Source organism: Neltuma alba, unplaced genomic scaffold (genome assembly GCF_004799145.2).
Source record: "Neltuma alba isolate B1F8T4 unplaced genomic scaffold, ASM479914v2 tig00012505_pilon, whole genome shotgun sequence".
Taxonomy (NCBI): Eukaryota; Viridiplantae; Streptophyta; class Magnoliopsida; order Fabales; family Fabaceae; genus Neltuma; species Neltuma alba.
Genome location: NW_021636973.1, coordinates 729,073 through 746,673, shown reverse-complemented (window position 1 = coordinate 746,673; position 17,601 = coordinate 729,073). Strand labels below are relative to the sequence as shown.

Sequence of the window (17,601 nt, the reverse complement as noted above, 5' to 3'; positions counted from 1 at the left end):
GAAATATGTTCTCATGAAGGAGGCTCCACAAACAACATCCTAGTTGAGCATCTTCAGATCATAAAGCTAGAGCTTTTTTATCCTCTAGATTTCTAGTCAACCAATAATTTGTCTTGAAAGCCGCAACAGATGCATTCCTCCCTCTGATTTTAGAATTATCATTCCCAACATCTAGCCTCACTTGTTTCTTAAGAACAAACAAACAGCAAAGCCATCCAAGTGGCACCCCTCTAAAATCATCATCCTTATTTTTCTAAATAGCTCTTCTAATTGCTACAGTGAAATTTAACGTGCCACTAAACTTCCAAAACTTCATTAGTTCATTAAAGAATACTCCAAACAAGCAACCATACCATACGGCCGTAAGGACATCCCCGTAAGGCTATTAGGATAAAGAGTGTTGAAGCATTTAACCTCACAAGGACAAGGCAGAGGATTACATTGGAACCAATTCATATCAAGGGATTGCAAATTTGGTTTTGATATGAGATTCTTCAACTCGTCACCCATAGGACTTAGAAGGTGTGTTGTACGACGTGCTTCAAAACCGGATTCCTTACTTCCGGCTGATTTTATCCCCAAACCTCCAATGCACATCAAGGCTTTAAGAGGAATCATTTGGTTTGCTTCCAAAGGACATATCTCACCTTCACCCAATCCAATAGTATTACCTTCAGTCTTAATTATAAGAACCCGTTTATAGTCTATAAATAAAGTCTTATAATTAGGACTCGATGTAGTAGATCTCAAATTTCACCATCCTTAATTTTGATCTTACCAATCCAAATCTTGGCCTCATTCATTATCCTTTCACCTTGGCTAACCTTGATGAGCCACTTAGTTGCACCATCCATAAATTTGCCTCCTTCGAATTCCTAGTTTGCATCACATTACATATTACCTTCAACATCTCTAACTCACGCGCACCAATGCATACATGCAAGACTTACTCTCTCCCAGTAGGTGCCGGGAAGAGGACACCAATGAAAATTGCTCACCTAGGGGGCTATTTAGGCTCTCACAAAGGAGAGAGTTTCACTCTCACATGAGGAGAGAATGTTTTCAACAAGCCTTTAAATGATTACTAAAGAATTAATATAATCTTTGGTCTTCAAGTTTATTTTCATTTTAGTTTTGATCTGTCAAATTTTAAATAATAGGTTTTGGTTTTTCAAAAGGCAAAATGATGCAGGTTTTTATTAAACTATAGGAACAAGTGATTTAAATAAAAAGAAACTTAAGAGACTAAAACCCATGATTTAAAACTTAAGAAACCAAAACTAAAATAAAAGTAAATTTGAGGGACTAAATATTATATTAGCCCATTACTAAAACATTCTAAACTTATGAGATAAAATCAAGTTCACATTTAAGTAAAGAGCTCACACGTAGATTACAATTTGGAAAGATTAAATTTAAACCCGACTTATAGCTTACTGTCTTCACTTGAATTCTTGACTTCCTCAAGCTTCTTCTATGATGATAACTTGCAAAACAATTTTTAAGGTTTGGAATCATCAAAATTAAATATGCTAACAAGTCACTTGTAAATGAATATTTAGTCTTAATTGCAAATTTATGATTTGGGATGGGGACCATCTCCTATTTCTGAATATCTACTTACAATTGACTTTCTATAAATTCACAATTAACTTTTCTAAAATTCACAAGTGATGATGGATAAATTCATGAGACCATCTATCTATTCACAATTGATTTGCCATGCATTCACAGTTAACTTTTCTTAAATTCAGAAGTGACCTTCATTATAGTGGTAATTTTCTAGATTTGGTAATAACTAAAAAGGGCCATTTTTTAATTGCAAATAAAACCCATAATTCTTTCATGGTATTTAAATAATTAGATGTCTTTAATTATCATTAATATCTTCACAAGGTATGTAATTATCATTTTTTTTCTCTATTTTATGTGCACCATTTTGCTCTAACGAGAAACCCAGCCATTCCTTATGATAATACAAGATCTGGAATAACACTACTCAATGGCAAGCTAGAGCAAAGTTGAAAAGAATCATGGATAATTGGCACTCTAAACAAGTGTTTTTTTAAGGGTAACTTTTTTTTTTTTTTAATGTTTGGTGATAACTTAGTATTCAGGTTAAAGATTACATTTAGTCCTTTACTTTTATGAAGAATTTAATATGGTCCCTTAACTTTAAAAAACATACATTTAGTCCTTGAATCCTGAAATTGTTAACAAAAAATAATGATATTAAGATCTTTATTGTTGATAAAACATTCTCAAATGCTAACATATTATTTAATTTTTAAAACAATAATGATTGTTATAAAAAATCATCATTTAAACCTAACAATTTTAAGATTAAAGAACTAAATATATGCTTTTAAAAATTACAAGATCAAATTAAAACACTGTACATAGTTAAAAAAAACAATTGTATACTTTAGATCGGTACTTATTATTGTTAGGTTCTGTTCCTCATATTGTTGTTAGGTTTTGAATAAGAATTTTGGTTATAATGGAAATCGATTTCTAGCTCTCAAGTTGAAGTCTTTTGGCCAAAAAATAAATAAACAAACAAATCTCTTACGTCTGGTTCAAAAATAGTTTTTTTTCCTTAGCCATTAGGTTTGGGCCTCCCTTGTAATCATTGGCATAAATAAAAAATAAAATAAAATAAAAATATTTTTGTTGGTTACATTAAAATCTTAAATATTTTACCCAAAAAAAAAAAATTTAAATAAGGCTCTTTTGTTTGTTTTTCCAATTTTTCTCAAACATAATAATTGTTCAGTATATCTACAGGCATTATAGGTTTATCACAGCTAAAAACTGTAATATAAAAATAATAAAGGGTTTATACAAATTTTTCCTGAAAATTTTTATTTAGAAGCTTTAGGTATTACGAAGTTTTTTTGATGTAAATTTGTCTTGAAAGTTTAAAATCATAACAATATTAATTCCTCACCATTAAAAAATTAATGTTAGTTATTAAAATAGCGGCGTTGACAGTTAATATTTTTAATGTAAAAAGTAATATTATTATGTATTATAAGGTTTATTAATGAGTTAATGTGTAAATTTATTCTAAAAGGTTTCATTTAAAGTGCTGGCTCATTGATTAAGTTGGAACAATTCACGGCCAGTAGATCCAAGCACTCGTTATTAATATCATATCATTAAATTTTAACTTATTAAAACTTGGTTTCTATAATTTTGAATCAATTAAAATTTAGTTCTTGAACTTCAATTTAATAGAACTATTGTTTGATTATTTAAAACACTAGTCCCTCTAAATTTAGAAAGTAACTTTAATTTATATACTTTTATTTTGTGAAATATAAGGATGAATTCAGGCAAAAAAATATAAAGATCAATATTTTGAATGACTATTAAAACTATAAAGAATCAGCTATAAATTCATGATTTTTTTTTTCTTAGCCTGAAATAAATTCATGGTTCAACAACTGACTTTTAATGAAGCAAATTTTTTTGGCCACCATTAATGAAGCAAAAATTATAGAGGATGAGTTCCAATGAATTAAAATTTGGGAATTAAATGGTTACCAAATAATTTATTTTCTAAAAAAATTGGAAAAACAAAATTACTCATGGCTAAAAGGACAAAAATATTTACGTGTCACAATCTGATAGATCACACGTGGATAGTAGCAATACTTTCATACGCTTTCCGACACAGGCAAGCATCCTGCGGTGAAGTGCACGCACCAAATGGTGCGGTACTTCACTTCACCCATTGCAAGCTTCGTCCTCATTCCAAATTTGGAGGGCCGTTGCGTCATTTCACCGCTCCACAGCACCTCCCTGCTAGTGCTCCCTCCCTCGCCTTGTTGCCAAGCTAACAGCCTCTAGCTTTCCTTTTTGCATAGCCCACATTCTCTCTCTGTATCTTTCTGTCTGCGCGTTAACGTTTGTGTAAGTTAATTGAAAGATAGAGAGAGAGAGAGAGAGTGAGAGAGCGCGCGCTTCAGAAGACGGTGGTCGGAGGTGGTAGCTTCCGCCGGTGTCGTTTTCACCAATCCTTCGTTCCTCTCTTTCTGAGTGGGAGATATGTGGTTAATATCATCCACAATTCTCAGATTGATTCTTCTCTGCATTGTTCTTCTCTGTTTCTCTACTCGTACATCGCACTCTTTGTCTCTCCTTGCGGTCGAGTCGGAGCCGGTCGTTGTCTTAGAGGTAATTAATGCAACCGCCAATGCGTCCCTTGCGAGATCCAATGAGGATAGTTTCGCTAACATGATTGATCGGGCTTTGGAGAGGGAGTTCCCCGAGAATGAGCAGAATGAAGGTTCGTAGATCTATCTTCCGTCACTTTAGGTTCAAATGCTTGTGCATTAATCTTTTCTCTTTTATGTTTTGGTCGTGGAGACTTATGGTGTCGATGTTTGAGCTAGGCTTTTGTATTTCCGAAAATGCAGTTCAATAATTGGAGTTTCACTTCTGTTTTGAATGCTTGTGTTATGATGTTTTCTTAGTAGAGTTTGAACGAATGAGTTGCGCTGTTTAACCTTGTCCTCTTTCGTTAACCAGTCTTGTTACAAAGTGTGGAGAATGATCTGATGGTTTCATTAGCAATTTGTGTGTAACCTTCAATAAACATAATTAGGTGATTTGGAACCAGTTTATAGTGGTTTTCTAAAATTAGATTCGTTGCCTTGGATGGAATACTAATGAATCATTCCCCAGTTTTGAAATTACTCGTCTTCTCTGTGTAAAACCCGTTCATTGCTTATTGGTATAATTTGCTTTAAAAGTCATTTGGGTGTGTTACTGTGACTGTCTTTTACAGATGCTGATGCTGGCAGTTTCAATAATAGTGTTGCTGGACAGCAGGTATGTAATGCTATGAGTTTATTTAATATATTTAATTCAAGTTACTTTTATTGCTTTCTGATGTACTGGATTATATTTAAAGTAAAACTGCCTGAGTGCAATTCAGTCTGGCTTTAGTGGTGTACTTTCAGTTATTACTGCTAATGTTGATAGCCTAATGCCCCAGTTTACTTTTGTGACTAGTTCAGCAAGACTAGGTCCTATAATTTCATTTCTTAAGTTATATCAGGAAAAAAATATCCATACTGGTTAGAAGAGCCTTGGGCTGATTTCTGACAGAAGCTGCATTAGATGATAATGTATATTTTAATGAGGTTTCAAAACCCATTTGAGATTGCATCTTGACTGACAAATACTGCGTGGTGAGAATTGATATGGTACTTTATGTTTGGTGCACAGATCTTTGTAATAGGGTAAAATTGTGACAACGTTCTCTGTTTTGAAGGTTATATATGTTATTATTCCATTATCTGATTCCTTCTACTCATGTATCTGATGCATCAGGCTGTGTTGGAAACTGTTGCTAGAGTTAAGTCCAAGAAAAATGAGAGCAAAGAGGAAAAGTATGTGCCATCTTCAATATCTACAGTAAAATGAATTTTCCGCTTTTCTTGGAGGCGGAAGTGGATTTGATCACAAAATTTTATTGCAATCCTAATGATTATTGTTATTTTTTTTGCCTGGAACAACCTAAAGTTTATTTCTTTATGACGTTTGGTTTGTTGTGTATCAGGTCATTTCAGTTCCATGATGTTTTCAATTTGGATAACGAGAATGGAGCAGAGGACATGCCAACATTAATAGATCGGAAGGTATGCCTTGTTCATACTCTTGGGGTTTATTTTGTTCATGATTCAAACATGAAGGGTTAATACTTAATAGTGACCATTTGGTACCATTGTCTTATCATTATACCACAACAAATGTTATATGTAATCCTCTTTTAAGTGAATTTAACTTTTTGTTTATTAAATTACTCATCTCCAGGATAATGTCTTCATTATGTCCAATCGCAAGTCCAAGTATCCTGTTCTTCAAGTAGACTTGAGGTTTACTTACAATTTCCTGTCCTTTACTTCTTCTCCCAGAGCCATTGCATATATCAACTGTACGAGCGGATACAGCTAGTTAAGTTGCTCACTTTGTTTGATCTGCTATATTTGCAGATTAATATCAGATCTTGTGGTTGTCATTGTATCTGCAACCTGTGGTGGTATTGCCTTTGCTTGTGCAGGACAGCCGGTTTGATCCTAATCCTTGCTTGATTGCTTTTCTTAAGTTATGTCTACTATATCTCGCTTATGAGTTGTGTTATCCACACTAATTATTTTTCAGGTCATGACTGGATATCTACTAGCTGGATCAATCATTGGACCCGGAGGCCTGAGTTTTGTCAGTGAAATGGTCCAAGTATGTTACCATTATAGTTCTTTTGCTGAATGTCTAAGTCTAAAGGATTTCCTTATTCCCTTTGTAGCTACCTTTGATGTTTCTTATTTTGCTATGGAGAAATTCAAAATGTTATAAAAGCCATAGGGAATGGCTTGTTGAATTGAAAATCCGATAAATCGACCTTGGTCTTGGTCCCTTTTAGACATAAAATTGGCTTTATGAAGAATGAGTCAAAGGCTGGCCAAACTAACTGAATCCCAACAAATTGGGTTAAAATAGGATGGTTTCCATAAAAGTTTGTTTGCAACTATCAACTAGGTGGACCTGGTCAAGCCACAGAAGAAACTAAGTAGCCTTCGCTTTCTACAAATTATACCCTATTTCATTAGTCCATTGAATGTACTGAGATACTCCCTTCCCCCTCCCTTTATTTTTAGAACCTCAACGTTTCTCTTTCTTTCATGCAATGTGCTGGCCTTTTGATCGAAATGGACATTCATAGCCAGATTTGGCACATTTTTTGATCACATTGTAGATGGTTATAGTGAAAGACTTGCTTTGCTTCCTCCATAGTATTTCCACATATCTCTTGTGAAACATTTTAGGTTGGGATACCAAGACCCACATCACATGCCTATGAGGTGCTTTATGTAATGTTTACATTTAAATCTATGGAGGTGGTAGGAGCGATTGAACACAAGTTGAGATTGAAAACTTACATTTTTGATAATCGATTTGGATTCATGTTAGTAATGTCTACAACAAAAACGATTTATATAAGGGGATTAATGGAAAAAGTACTAAAGCATAGGAAGAGACCTACATGTAGTTTTTATTGACTTAGAAAAAGCTTATAATCATAGACCAAGAGATGCACTTTGTAAAGCCTTGGAAAAGAAAGGTGTGTGTCACATAAATCTATACAAGATATGTATGAGGAGGTGACAGCTAGTCTAAGAAGGACTGGAGATGAGATAAAGGACTTTCATGTGAGGATTGGCAAAAATTAGGGATTATCTGTGAGACTTGACTTGTTTAACCTAGTTTTAGATATTTTAACTGAGCTTATACAAGAAGAAACCTCTAAATGCATGCTTTTTGTTGATGATATAGTTCTTATGATTGAGTCAAGAGAAGATATTGATGATGTTTGGACACTAAAATCTGAGTTTATTCCACTATAGAAGCTGATACATATAGGAGGAGAGTGATTGATCAGATCGCATAAAATCTCTCTCAAATAATACATCAAATCTAATCACAACAAATCTGGAAATAATCTTATCTGAAATCCCTAAATAAAAGGCTGAAAATAATCCTAATTAAGAGAGTATAAACAGTCATAATGAATTAGGGTTATCTATGGATTAGGCCCAATGAGAATGAGCCAACTGCTAACAAATATAAACTTTAAATTTGTGCTATGGAGAAGGACCTTGAAGTTGAAGGGTCTTGATTAAGGGTAAGATAGAACATATGCATTGCAACTTTCATAAGAGACAAGTTAGAAGTGATTTGAGATTAAAATGGGAGATCAAATTATTTAGCAAGTGACAAAATTCAGATATTTAGGATTAATCATACAAAAGAATAGTGAAATTGATGGAGATGTTATACATAGACTACAAGCTAGATGGTTCAAATAGAGAAAGGCTATCAGAGTTGTTTATGATCAGAAAGTACTTAATAAGCTTAAAGGAAAGTTTTATTGAACTACTATGAGCAATGTTTTAAAAGTCGGACCGGAAGTCGAACCGAAAAGATCAACGTGTCATGGTTTAATTGGTCGGATTGATGACACAATAATTAATTTAAAACAATAGTATATAATATAATTAATATATATGAAAAATATCAAATTATTAAATAATTTAGAAATGCATTTAAATAATCTAAAATTATAATGAAATCATTGAAAATGGACTAAAACCTTATATATTGAAATTTATGTATGTTTAAAATATTTAATAATATTAAAAATTATTAATTCATTCAAATCAAAACATTGTTTTAAAAGATAGACCAGACATCGAAACAAAAAAGCTAAGGATTCACGGTTTTAATACCACAATATATGAAATTTTCAACGAAATAATACTATATGGGTATAAATAGTCTAAAAATATATTAGGACATTTGAGGGGGTCCATTTTTTTTATTTTTCTTCTTCTTTTTTTTTTTTTAATTTTTTAGCATTTTTTCAGTTAAGCTAAAAAACCGTCCATTTTTCTGAAAACCGTTCCGGTTTTCGGTCCAACTCTGGGTTCCAGCTTAATGATGGCTCAACTCTGGTCCAATCTGGCTCAACCATGTGAACGTTTTTTTGATCCAAACCAACCCGTTGACGAGTCCGGATGATGGTTCAAGCCGTCTGATCGTCCAGCCCTGTTTGGTTCTTTAACTATTGACTATAAGACCAACAATGTTATATGGTAATAAATGTTGAGTTTTGAAAGGACAATAAAGGCGTAAATTTGGAGTAGCAGCAATGAGCATGTTAAGATGGGTATGTCGTTATACAAGAAAAGGTAAGATTCATAATGAATATATATAAGGAAGAGTCGGCATGGCATCTATTGGAGAGAAAATGTTAGAAAATATTTTGAGGTGGTTCAGAAATGGACAAAGAAGGTTATTAGAGGCATTAGTGAGGAAGGTAAATTAATAAATATGGAGTTATTTGGAAAGGGTAGAGGAAGGCCAAAAATAATACTCAAGCATTTATTGAATAGGACTTTATGATTAATGATATACTCCTTTGGTCCTTAATATAAAACCCATTTAACTAATTTGATTAGATTAAGGAAGTTAGGTAAGTTAGTTAATTTATAAGTTTTTCCTAAAATACATAATTATCTTTCTTAATACCCCATCTTCCTCTTCTACTTGATTATGGTTGAGAGAGTATCCATAGGGGTAATTTAGAGAAAATTGATTAATATGAGAAATGGGTATTATATTTAGGACTAAAACCAACTCAACAATTGGGTCTTATATTAAGGACCGGATGAGTATTTAAAGATTTAGTTGTTGATAGAGCACAAGCATTGTATGATCCATGCAGCCTACCTCTTCTAGTGGTATAAGGATTGTTGTTGTTTTTTGGGTGGAAATCAATATATTAATTATTATCAATATGCCTTTATGTAAATAGCCAGACCTAGGATTCGATTTTCTATGCTCTGATTTCTAGCCCGCACTGCACATCAATGATTAATGTATATTGTGTATGCATTCAATCTTCATCACGTGAACTATTCGGATCTCCACACACAGTTTTTATTATAAATAATAGTGATAAAATAAAAAGCGAAAGGGGTAGAACTTTTTTATTTTTCAATAAACATCTTGTATAACAACAACTGTAACAATGAGCCTTATCTCACTAAGTGAGGTTGGTTACACGGATTAATGATGCCATTGTGCTCTATCAATAATCAAATCCTTTGGTAAGTTGTTAATCAAAAGGTCCCATTTAATGACTTAATTGAGCATTTTCAAACATCATATATAAATCTTGCAAAAACATATACACAATTTGTAGTTAAGAATTGTATGATCAAAATTTATTTCTTGTGTTTTTATTTTTTGTTTTCGTTCTTTTTTTTAATCCAAAATTATCAATATAACATCAAAATACATTAGTTTGATTACGGCCATTTTAATCACAGGTTGACCACGGTCAGGTTAGTGAACCTTAAACCAATTTCCATATTGGTTTACGACTAGTCTGGCTTTAAAGACAGTTGTTTGCAAATTGCTGATGAGATCATGATGTCATCAAATTGTTCTCTTTTACTTTCTTCTATTCTTACAATGTGAAAATATAATATCTTGATCTATGATATATTTATTAAGTGATGGACTGAAAAAGAATCAAATATATCACTGAGTATCTAAAATACTAAACCCATTCCACGCAGGTTGAGACTGTGGCTCAATTTGGAGTCATATTTTTGCTTTTTGCATTGGGCCTAGAGTTTTCCACCACAAAGGTTCGTTTGCATGCTCCTCTTGCTTTTAGTCTGAATTTTTTTTTTTTTTTTTATAACATCTTTGATTTGTTTATAAACATGTCTTTTTCATGTTTGCAGCTTAGAATTGTACGAGCAGTGGCTATTCTTGGAGGTCTTATCCAAATTTTCTTATTTATGTGTTTGTGTGGAATAACAGCCCTGGTATGATTGACATTTTGATGAATATTATTCAGAAAGTATAACTTATCATTACATCTGCATTGCTGGTCTGCCATGGATTTCAATTTCTTTATAATCATAATCATATGATTTATCTTCTTCTTTTTTCTTGTTTGTATATTATGGCAGCACATTAACTTTGAGTTTTTGTTTTATTTCCTTTTTCGCTTCCCCCTTTTGTGCTTTTAAAGTTCTGAAAAGTTACTATTATCTCTATGGAGCAGATGACTTAAAGCATTTTTTGCATGTGAGAAAAATGAATCTGGTTACTAAGCCCATGTGAATATGTTGCCAATACTAAGCTAAATCCTGGCATGCCAATAATTCTTGGGTTGATGATTCTCAAGCCTCTCCGTATAAAGCCTATGGTGAAGATAACAATTGCTTCATAGCAATTTCTTACGCTACTTTTCCTTGCATCAATTATGAGTGTTCAGTAAAGAATGATTGATTGATATCATGCTGAGCGCCTGACACCTCAATGTTGATGTGCGTCATTTCACTGTCTATGTCAACTTTATCCTACCCTAAATTTTTTCTTTTCATCCTTGGAAATTGTTTTATGTGATTGGATTACTATATTTACGTGAAAGCATTTACACTAGCCTGTGTTGTATTTTTCTGATTAAATATTAGAGTTCTGCAGTATCTACAGAGTTTCATGCTGTGGTAGATCTGATTATCAAAGATACATGACCTTTAGGACAAGCTTGGATATTTTAGGCATTTTATGGTTCTGGTTTTTACAATAGTTGGTTATCTGTTGCAGCTGAGACTGAAAATTGAATGAAACAATGCATAAATTTATTCATTAGTTCATTACAAATCTTCTCCACTTTAGCAGAAGTGAATTTCTGACATATGCGGCTACCTTCCTGCAGTTATGCGGTGGTAAATCTTCTGAGGGAATATTTGTTGGTGCATTTCTCTCTATGTCTTCAACAGCAGTGGTAACTATCAGAGTCCAGACATTACTGCATAGTTTCTGCTTTTTTCTTTCAAGATTATAAATGTGAAGTATACTTGTACAATTTATTGTACGGAATTCTTTTTGCAATATTACTCCACACATGCAAGCATTGTAACCTATGCCAATAATAATTTTGATATACTACCTGAATCGTTGCTAACGGTGCCTGAAATAGAGATGATGGTGATTCATCTTTGGATTTTCTATTGAGCCGTCTCCTTGTCTTGGCTTAGTTGGGTGGACAATGGAATACTTGAGAAATGAGGCATAAAATAAGATTGAGACAATTCAAGTCCGAAGAATTTTGGCATACTATTTGTTGTAAGTTGAGGGATGAATAAGGGGAGGGAAAAGGTGAAAGAGGGAGAGAAAAATAAATATTACGGGAGAAAAAGATAATGAGAGAAAGTGGTGTGTTTGATGGCAAAATTCTCCTTGGCAATTTGATAATGTTTCTTTGATCGCATTTATGCTTGTTATTATTTCTTCTAATTTATATTTATTTTTTTAATTACATTAATGACATGTTACGAAAATGTAATATTATAGCTTGTGTTTTCTGGTTTGACCTATAGGTCTTGAAATTCTTAATGGAAAGAAGTAGTGTCAATGCCCTTCATGGCCAGGTTACAATTGGAACTCTGATTCTGCAGGTATGTGCTATTATTAGGATAAATCAAGTGTAAAGAATGAATTGTTGCTATCAACTCTTGTGTAGAAAAGTGTAAAGACTAATTAATCATAGCAAAGATATTCCGTATTTGGATTTTCTTTCCTATATATCTTATAATGCATATTCAAATCTTTTGGCTCCTCCAGGATTGCGCTGTTGGTTTGCTCTTTGCATTGCTTCCAGTCTTGGGTGGTACATCAGGCATTCTTCAGGGAGTAATATCCATGACTAAATCGTAAGTAACTAATACAGTGAAGTGTCCCATATATAGGAATTCCATCCATCCACTTGCTTCTGTCCTTTATTTCTTGTTACTAACTGATGTTGTTTCAGGTTGGTGGTTTTAATGCTATTTTTGGCCCTTTTATCAGTATTGTCACGCACTTGTGTACCATGGTTCCTGAAGCTTATGATAAGGTTATCATCTCAGGTGAAGATAGGCCTTGTGCTTTGTTGTAACATGTCGGGTTTTGGTTATGTATTTTTTAACTTGCTCTTTCTATGCGCAGACCAATGAACTCTATCAACTGGCATCAGTGGCATTCTGCCTTCTTGTTGCCTGGGTTTGTCTACTCCCAACTTTTCTCTTTTTTCCCAATTACTTGGTATTGGTACCAGTTCAGATTCTCATTACATAGTAGTGATTTTCTGTCCTATTTTTTGCGTTGGAAAGTTTCCTTAGTCATGGTGAAGAGGACATTTTGTGCTTTTCCTTTTTGGTGTATGAAGGCTGCCGTCTGCTTTCCCTATTTACTGTTTACATCTGAGAGATTACTTAAATGCAACCCATGCCATCACATATAAGTACACGCATTTATGAACACCCAACAACTTATGTCGTATAATTTGTTGTCTCATTTCAGTGTAGCGATAAGTTGGGGTTAAGTCTTGAATTGGGTTCCTTTGCTGCGGGAGTGATGATATCAACAACAGATCTCGGTCAACACACTCTTGAACAGGTAACATTTATCTAGCTTGTTTTAATCTCTGGATTGGATGTTTCCCGGAGATCTTGAAGAAACTAGTTTATCTTAATTTAATTTAAATTCTGCCTTTTCCTCTTGATGATCATAATATTTATAGCTTTTAAGTTGGGTTCGGGGGGATATCAGTTGCACAGTGGTTGTCCTGAGCATGTGACGGATGTTCAGGGATAGTTTATTTTACACTGCCTTGTCTATATTTGACCATATATGCCACTGTGTCAGTCTTAGCCGAGGTGATCTGATGGAGGTTTCTCACTGGCTTAAGGCCATGTTCTTCCTTTTCTATATTGAACTTGAAATTAGCTATTTTGGTTAACAATAATGTGTAATGATGCAGAATGATCTAACGACAACAACAACAAGTCTTATTCTACTAGGTGGGGTCGGTTATATAAATCGCACGACACCATTGTGCTCTATCAACCAAGTCTCTAGATATATTGTTAACCAAAAGATCTCGTTCAAGGACCTCATTGAGCGTTCTTCTCGGTCTTCCTTGGTCTCTTTTTATAGAACTTCAAACTGTCTGATCTACCCTTCTCACTGGGGCTTTTAATGGCCTTCTCTGCATATGTCCGAATCACCTCAAGCGATGTTCAACCATTTTCTCTTTGATAGGCACCACATCTACTCTTGTTCTGATATTTTCATTTTGAACCTTATCTTTTCTTGTATGGCCACAAATCTATCTTAACATCCTCATTTCTGCTACCCTAACTCTATGCTTTTATTTTCTCTTTATCGCCTAATATTCACTATTATACAACATAGCTTGTCTTATAACAGTCCAATAAAATTTTCCCTTAGCTTTCTCAGGTATCTTCTTATCGCAAATAACTTCGGTAGCCTTCCTTCATTTTAACCAACCAGCTTGAATTCTATGAGAAACGTCTCTATCAATTTCCCCCTTCTCATGTATAATGGATCTTAGATATTTGAACTTTGACACTTGAGAAATGATTTGATTTCCTATCATTACCTTTAAATCACCATTGCCTTGTCTCCCCCAAAAATTGCAATGCATATATTCTATTTTGCTCCTGCTTAAATAAAAACCTTTTGACTCCAAGATCCTTCTTCATAACTCCAATCTAAAGTTAATCTCTTTTTTTGATTCAACTACGAAGACTATGTCATCCGTAAAAAGCATGTACTTGGGGATTTTTTTTAATTAGGCTCAGTTAGAACGTCTAGAACAGAATCAAACAAGTAAGGACTCAAAGAAGATCCCTGATGTAGGCCAGTCTTAATGGGAAAGTCCTTTGTCTTACCTTCACGCATTTTTACACTAGTAGTTACCCCCTCATACATATTTTGTATGGCTTTGATATAAGTCATCCGTACACCTTTCTTTTCCAAAGCCTTCCAAAGTATGGCACCCGATCATAAACTTTTTCCAAGTCAATAAAAACCATATGTAAATTCTTTCCTTTACTTCTATATCTTTCCATTAACTTTTTTAGTAAATAAATTGCTTTTGTTGTGGATCTTCCGGCATAAAAGTTTGAAATTTTATTATAAAGCTCAGAGAGAAACTTGAGTGTATATTTTATGGATGTTCAGGTATAGATTATTTTCTTAACACTGCCTTGTGTTGACCATATGTGCCACTATGTCAGTCTTAGCCGAGGTGATCTGATGCAGGTTTCTCGCTGTCTTAAGGCCATGTTCTTCCTTTTCTATATTGAACTTGAAATATGCTAGTTATTTCGGTTGACAATAATGTATAATGATGCACAACAATCTCAAGTTGAATTTATTATGAAGCTCAGGAAGAAACTTGAGTGTATATTTTATATGCTTGTTTGAAAACTTTGTGAGTTTGTTGATTTTTAGGTTGAGCCAATTCGCAACTTTTTTGCTGCTCTGTTCTTGGCCAGCATTGGAATGCTTATACATGTCCATTTCCTTTGGAATCATGTTGATATTTTACTGGCAGCTGTTATATTGGTGATCATTGTAAAAACTATAGTAGCTGCTTCTGTTGTTAAAGGATTTGGATATGGCAACAAGACTTCAATTCTTGTAAGATTCAACAAAAACTGTTCCCTCGGTAATATCTTCTTGATTACGCCATACATTTCATTGACAGAGGAACCTTAGGTTATTCCACATTCGTAGGTTGGGATGTCATTGGCACAAATTGGGGAATTTGCTTTTGTTCTTCTCAGTCGTGCCTCAAACCTTCATTTAGTTGAGGTGAGTTCGCTTCATTTAGACATGGATATTTTGGATTGGATGCACCGGTTTGAGAATATAAGGCTGTCTTCCCAATAATTTATCAGCTTTTATTCCACCCCCCCCCCCTCCAATTACTTACCTCAATTCTGGGTCAGCTAGATGTATATTTTTGTTGTGGAGAGTCAATAAAATTTATTCATGTTGCTGCGTACAATTGCTACTCAAGTAGATAGCATATTTTTGTCACCATAAAATTTAATTGCTATTTCTTACAATGGATTTGAAATCTGAAAATATTGTTTGCTTTCTGCGTTACCTTCTGCCTACTTAAACCAAAGTTGATGTACTGAATTATACTGCAGGGAAAATTATATCTATTGCTCCTTGGAACAACAGCTCTCAGTCTGGTATTGTTGCTTGCAATATATGCATCAATGGTTTCACCTATATGATACGATTTACAGTCTTGGCACATTATTTTTACCTCTATGCAAACTATTGCCGGTTAAACTCTGGGTCTTAATATATTTTACCTCTATTCCTAATTATAAGACCTCATTTTTTAACTATAAATGAGGTCTTATAATTAGAACTGAAGGTAGTATTCAAAGTTCTTGTGCATTTATCATTTTGATTGTGAAAGTTCAACACATATGGCATGCCTACATGATGATTTGTGGATATTCGAAGCTCATGCAAACATAAAAATGGCGCAGGTGACAACACCATTGCTTTTCAAGCTCATTCCTGCTGTTGTGCATCTTGGAGTGTTGTTACGATGGTTCCCTCCTGATGGTCCAATTGAGGTAACTTATCTTAAAAAGATTTTTTGAATGCATGACAATTTAGGTTAAGTTGCTTATATTCATTAGATCAAGTTGTTTAATCACAGTTGTTATTTTGTTATTGTTAATTGTTAAAATGCATATGTGCTTTTTTTTTAAATTTACCTATGAGCTTGACCTAATGAATATAAGTATTATTGTCAAACTCGCGAGTTAATTTTCCAAATTTAATGTTTTTACGTTTTTAGTTTGCAAAATGTGTTGATTCGTTCTTAAACTCTCGTAAGCTATAAACTTGGTTGAATTTGCGAGTTTACTTACCAAGTTTACCGTTTTTATATTTTTAACTTGTGAAACCATGTCAACTCGCTTTTAAACTTGTACTAAATTTTTTGATTTAATTATATTTAGTGACTTTTTATATAAATTTCATAAAAATTTATTTGTTAAATGTGGTGAATTATGAATGTTAATGGATTTAATTTCAATTATTTGGATTTAAAAGATATTTAAATGAAATTGTTGTCATTTTTTATATTCTAATTATTTAATTATATACTTTAATACTAATTTATTAATATACATAAGCTTTTATGAGTTTACGATATAAACTTATAAGCAATATGACTTAAGTTTTGTCCTACACACACACATGCATGTATCTGTATATTTTTCTTCATAGTCTTCATTTTCATTATGACTGGCCTCCCAGATTGCATATAAAGGGGATAGCTTTCGTTCAGACAGCGGTAAGCGCATTACTCTGATAGTTCAAGGCGCTCATGATTCATGATAGTTGAAAGAAATACAACCCCAGAAGAATATTCGATACGTGGCATTTACCTAATGGAGTGAAAGGCCCAGAAAGTGCAGAGAAAGTTGAGTATATAACGTTTATACGTATTCAAATTGCTAAAGCACTTCCCATGCTTGCCTGCGTCCGAAACCACACTCTGTAATGGAAACGGCAAATATTCAAAAATACAAAACTCAGATGGAGTGGCCAGGCGCTTGAGCGTTGATATTCCCCATACCTAACCAAATTTGGGCCGTCTTATTATTAGCCAGAACGGCCTAATTTTTTTGTAAAGTAATATGCTTTTTGTAATGTAATTCATTCCAATATATATGCATTCTTTTCATTTCGGTTTTTTGGTTTCTATGTAATATAAATTGCAACTGTATAAGTCTCAATCCAATCAGGCCAAGAAAAGGAAAAAAAAAATCCCAATCAAGTTGGCCATCAAACTCTTTTCAAGTATAATATTCATTAGCGATTAACCGGTAGAAAGAAATTTGATTGTCTTTATTGATTCACAGTGTAGAATGATGTGCTGTGGTTGAAAAACTATCAAGAATTGTCTAATACCAATAATGATTTTGAAAACGATTCTCTTCAACCATTGTGACAGGGTGATTTGTTTTTCCGAGTTGGTGGGTTAACTTTGACTCGTCTTATGCATTATCATATCATACAATTCATCATTTGCTTTCGATGGATTTGGTGTTGCTAGAATGATATACCATCTTCACTTGAATGAATGGTCATCTTATACAGAGGTTTTAAATTGAAATGAAA

The 17,601-nt window shown here is 33.5% G+C and overlaps 1 protein-coding gene across 2 annotated transcripts; it reads left to right on the top strand.

Annotated features, from left to right (window-relative positions):
* The first annotated feature begins 3,799 nt into the window (after window positions 1-3,799).
* Window positions 3,800-17,327, top strand: LOC114727707 (K(+) efflux antiporter 4). 2 transcript variants are annotated; one of them, XM_028914419.1, is made up of 20 exons: window positions 3,800-4,294; window positions 4,796-4,839; window positions 5,344-5,402; window positions 5,573-5,651; window positions 5,827-5,888; window positions 6,006-6,081; window positions 6,175-6,249; window positions 10,155-10,226; window positions 10,326-10,409; window positions 11,309-11,377; window positions 11,973-12,050; window positions 12,217-12,305; window positions 12,404-12,500; window positions 12,580-12,633; window positions 12,934-13,029; window positions 14,893-15,081; window positions 15,178-15,255; window positions 15,600-15,644; window positions 15,954-16,043; window positions 16,735-17,327. In XM_028914419.1, the coding sequence occupies exons 1-20, from the start codon at window positions 4,054-4,056 to the stop codon at window positions 16,813-16,815; spliced, it is 1,758 nt and encodes a 585-aa protein (XP_028770252.1). In that variant the 5' UTR covers window positions 3,800-4,053; the 3' UTR covers window positions 16,816-17,327. The 2 variants fall into 2 exon arrangements, with proteins under 2 accessions (XP_028770252.1, XP_028770253.1); XM_028914420.1 differs by lacking the exons at window positions 15,600-15,644; window positions 15,954-16,043; window positions 16,735-17,327 and having other exon boundaries at window positions 15,160-15,242.
* Window positions 17,328-17,601: the final 274 nt, after the last annotated feature.